Below are 3,237 nucleotides of genomic sequence, written 5' to 3' on the forward strand. Positions count from 1 at the left end.
TGGAGGATCCCATTTCCAGGTTGTCAGAGCTTGTGCTCTGTCCCAGCACAGCAGCAGGAGCGCAGGGGGGTGTCGAGGACTCGGCAGATTCTGGGAGGGGAGGCAGGGGACAGCCCTGGGGGTAATCTGCACCGGGTGGGTCAGGCCAGCCCCACGTCTGCACGTGCCGCAGCTCGGGCTGGAGGAGCTGTTGTTCACTGGTGACAAGGGGGTCCCAAGGTGGGGTCCCAGGGCAGGATCCCAAAGCGCAGGGCGCAGCGCGGCGGGGCCGTACTTGGCCTGCTTGCTGAGCAGCGTGACGTTCACATTCCCGAGCACCAGACTCAGGTACAACCTGTGGAGAGAGCAGCGGCGTTAGGACGGGAGCCTGCCCGGGAGCTGGCAGTGCTGTCGCTGAGGCGCGGCAGAGCTGTCCCCTCCCGTGCCACCGCGGAGGCCACGGAGCTGGGAACGAGCCCCCAGCTGTTTTCCATTGAGAGCTGCCCGGCAGCGTGACCGGCACAAGTGCTCTGGCATCTCCTCCCAAGGGCAGGGGGACGGGAGGCTGAGCACACACCACACCTCCTGCCAGCACCGGGGTGTTTGCCGGGGCTCCCCCCTCCTCACCGGGCACGGCGGGGGGTCCAGGGCAGGTGAAGGCCAGGAGCAGGCAGTAGAGCAAAGCAGGACCCAGGCAGCGCTGCGGAGGCTCAGCCTGGCTCCTGCCCAGGCGTCCTGCGGGCAGCACGGCTGTGACACCGCTGGGAGCAGGGTGACAGCGGGTCTGAGCCTCGCGGCGTTACGGCTGCAGGGACGCGGAGGGAGGAGCGGAGGTTTCACCCAGAGACCAGGCGTCTCTTACCCGTTCTTCTTTGGCAGATAGGCCTCCATCTCGAAGAAAACGTTCTGCCTCTCTTTGATGAGGCTCTGGGTCTCTCGGATGGACTCCTCCTGTTCGGGGCTCACGTGGGTTTTGCATCTGGGGAGGAAACACAGGCGCTGGCCTCAGGGTAGCCTCCGTAACAGTCAGCCCGTGCTGGCGCTCGCTATGTGACTGTCTTGGACAAGGGCACCCCAAGGACAGGGAAGATGAGCTGGAGGCAAGTCCACGACTCCCAGCTGCAGGGTGGGCTCCTCTGCGTCCGGCTGGGATGTTGCTCCAGAGAAGGAAGCGGGACTGAGAGCGAGGTGAGGCCAGACGGGTCTTCTCGCCCTCCGGGAAGGATGGGGAGAGCTTTGTGGGGGAGGGGGCCATTCAAGGCACCTGTGAAGCCTCTGCGAGCTCTTAACTGCCAACAGGGCTCAAAGCAGGGCAGAGGAAAGGGATGCTGAGGAAGATCTGCCTGGGGGAGTCCAGACCTGCCCAGCGCTTGGCTGTCAGCGAGGCTGCAGTAAGGTTTGTGCTGGCGACCGAGCCGGGAGCTGAGCTCCAACAACCCCGTCCCTGCTGCCCTCCCGCCCCACGCCATCGCGTGACACCCACTCACTTCTTGAGGGACAACGACAGCTCCTTCAGCCGCTTCTTCTGCCGTGTGATGGAGCTGGAGATCCCATCCTGGAGCTTGGTCAGCTCCTCGAGTTTCTGCTTGTACAGCTTGTGATTATCCTGGGAAGGAGAGACAGACACGCATCACAGCTGCCTGCCCAGCCCTCCCCTCCCTGTCCTTGGGACATCTGCTGATGCATCTCCTAAAAACCGTCTTTAACTTCACCTGCACAGCAGCTGGGTAAGATGAGAGGTGGGTAGAAACTGCAGGCAGGCGGCCAGGCGTGTCTGGGGACAGCCTGCAGCCCTCCCTGCTGCCATGGGGACAGGAGCAGCCCCTGGGGACACCCATCCTCCACCCCAGGGACATTAGGGAGGAGTGAGCTATGGCTGCAGGCACAGCTGGCTCCTGCCCTCGCACGTGGCTTGTGTCTGGTCCCCCTCCAGCTGTGGAAGTCCAGCCAGCAGTGTGGTCCCGCTCCGGGGGTGTTCCTGGGGTTGGGAAACCATTGGCTGTGGCACAGGGGACAGGAAAGACTCAGGGGAAAAAAGGGCCACAGCCACCTGGGAGCGGTGGCTTTGACTGCTGGGATGGGAACAGAGCCTCCCTCTGCCTGGGGTTTGTGATGTGCCGGCTGCAGCCCCACGCGTGGCTCCGGGGCTCTGTCCCAAGCACCCCCAGGACACTGGAAGGAGCCCAGACAAAGAGGACGGACTTGGAGCAGGGCTGCAGCCAACTGCCCGGCTCCTGCTGCGGCCGTAACCCAACCGCACCTGGGTAAGGCTAGATGCCATTCTTCTGCTATATTTAGAAAGGAAAAGAGAGAGCATGCTGGATCAATGCTCCTTCTTGTGCAGGTCAGCTGGAAAACAGCCTCACCTCGACCACGGGCAGCCTGAACCCCAGGGAATTAAATGCTGCTTGTAACAACCCTTGGACTAGACGTTGACACACACACATTTTAGTTTTCGTAGCTCTTATCGAGCAATTTATCAGCAGATCTCAAAGCTGTTCCCACAGGAGAAAGGTGAAACAGAGATGCAAAGGAGGGAAACAACTCCTTCTCCCTCTGGTGACAAGCAAGTGGGGGTGGCCCTGGCTCCCCCAGCAGTGATTTCTGTCCTGGATCTCTCTGGGGCCATTCCCTGCTCCCAGCAGGAGTCACCTCCTCAAATTAACCAAGAGCAAGTGGCTTTTGTGACAGCTCCTTCAGCCGTGCCAGCACCCAAGCACGGATCAGGAGCCCCCGCAGAAGTTTTCCAGGGGCCGGAGCCGTGAGGGCTGGCAGCGCGGGGTTCAGAGGGAGCACCCCGGGACGTCCCCGCAGCCCCGATGGAGCAAGAGGAGGTTTCTCAAGGCCGCCCTTGCCCCAGATCTGGGCCTAGCTGCGATGTGTCTGCAACAACATCCGCTTGGCCCTGCTGCGGGGGGAAGGAGGGGAACTGGTGCAGATGCAGCCAATGGATCTGAACCGAAAATCAGCAGCAGCCAGTGCACCAACCTTTTCCCTGCGTGACCCCGGGCTGAGCTGAACCCTGCCCAGTCCTTCCCCCAGCAGTGCGGGATTACACAGAGCAGGTAGAAACGGCCCCGATACCGGTCACCTTCCCAGCACAGAGGCCCCCGCCAGCCCCGGTGGGTGACGGGAAGGGTGCCCGGGTTTGAGGGTGTTCAAGGCGCCTGGCTGCAGCGTGACCGGATTCCTGGCTGCCTCCGCTCCGCTGGCCCTGCAAGGCTGCCTCCAGGTCTGCGGGAGCCAGGCTCAGAGGAG

General features: G+C 62.7%; 1 protein-coding gene across 1 annotated transcript in view; it reads right to left on the reverse strand.

Moving 5' to 3' along the window:
- LOC104471571 (transmembrane protein 120A-like) overlaps nt 1-1,585 on the reverse strand; it is a gene marked incomplete at both ends in the record, with an annotated part of 2,495 nt that extends 910 nt beyond the window's left edge. Inside the window, 3 exons of the mRNA XM_010086950.1 lie at nt 275-334; nt 842-958; nt 1,467-1,585. Coding sequence (XP_010085252.1) covers nt 275-334; nt 842-958; nt 1,467-1,585 — 296 coding nt within the window. The remainder of the gene's footprint in view (nt 1-274; nt 335-841; nt 959-1,466) is intronic.
- Nucleotides 1,586-3,237: the final 1,652 nt, after the last annotated feature.

This window comes from Pterocles gutturalis, unplaced genomic scaffold (genome assembly GCF_000699245.1).
Source record: "Pterocles gutturalis isolate BGI_N339 unplaced genomic scaffold, ASM69924v1 scaffold33406, whole genome shotgun sequence".
Classification (NCBI taxonomy): Eukaryota; Metazoa; Chordata; class Aves; order Pterocliformes; family Pteroclidae; genus Pterocles; species Pterocles gutturalis.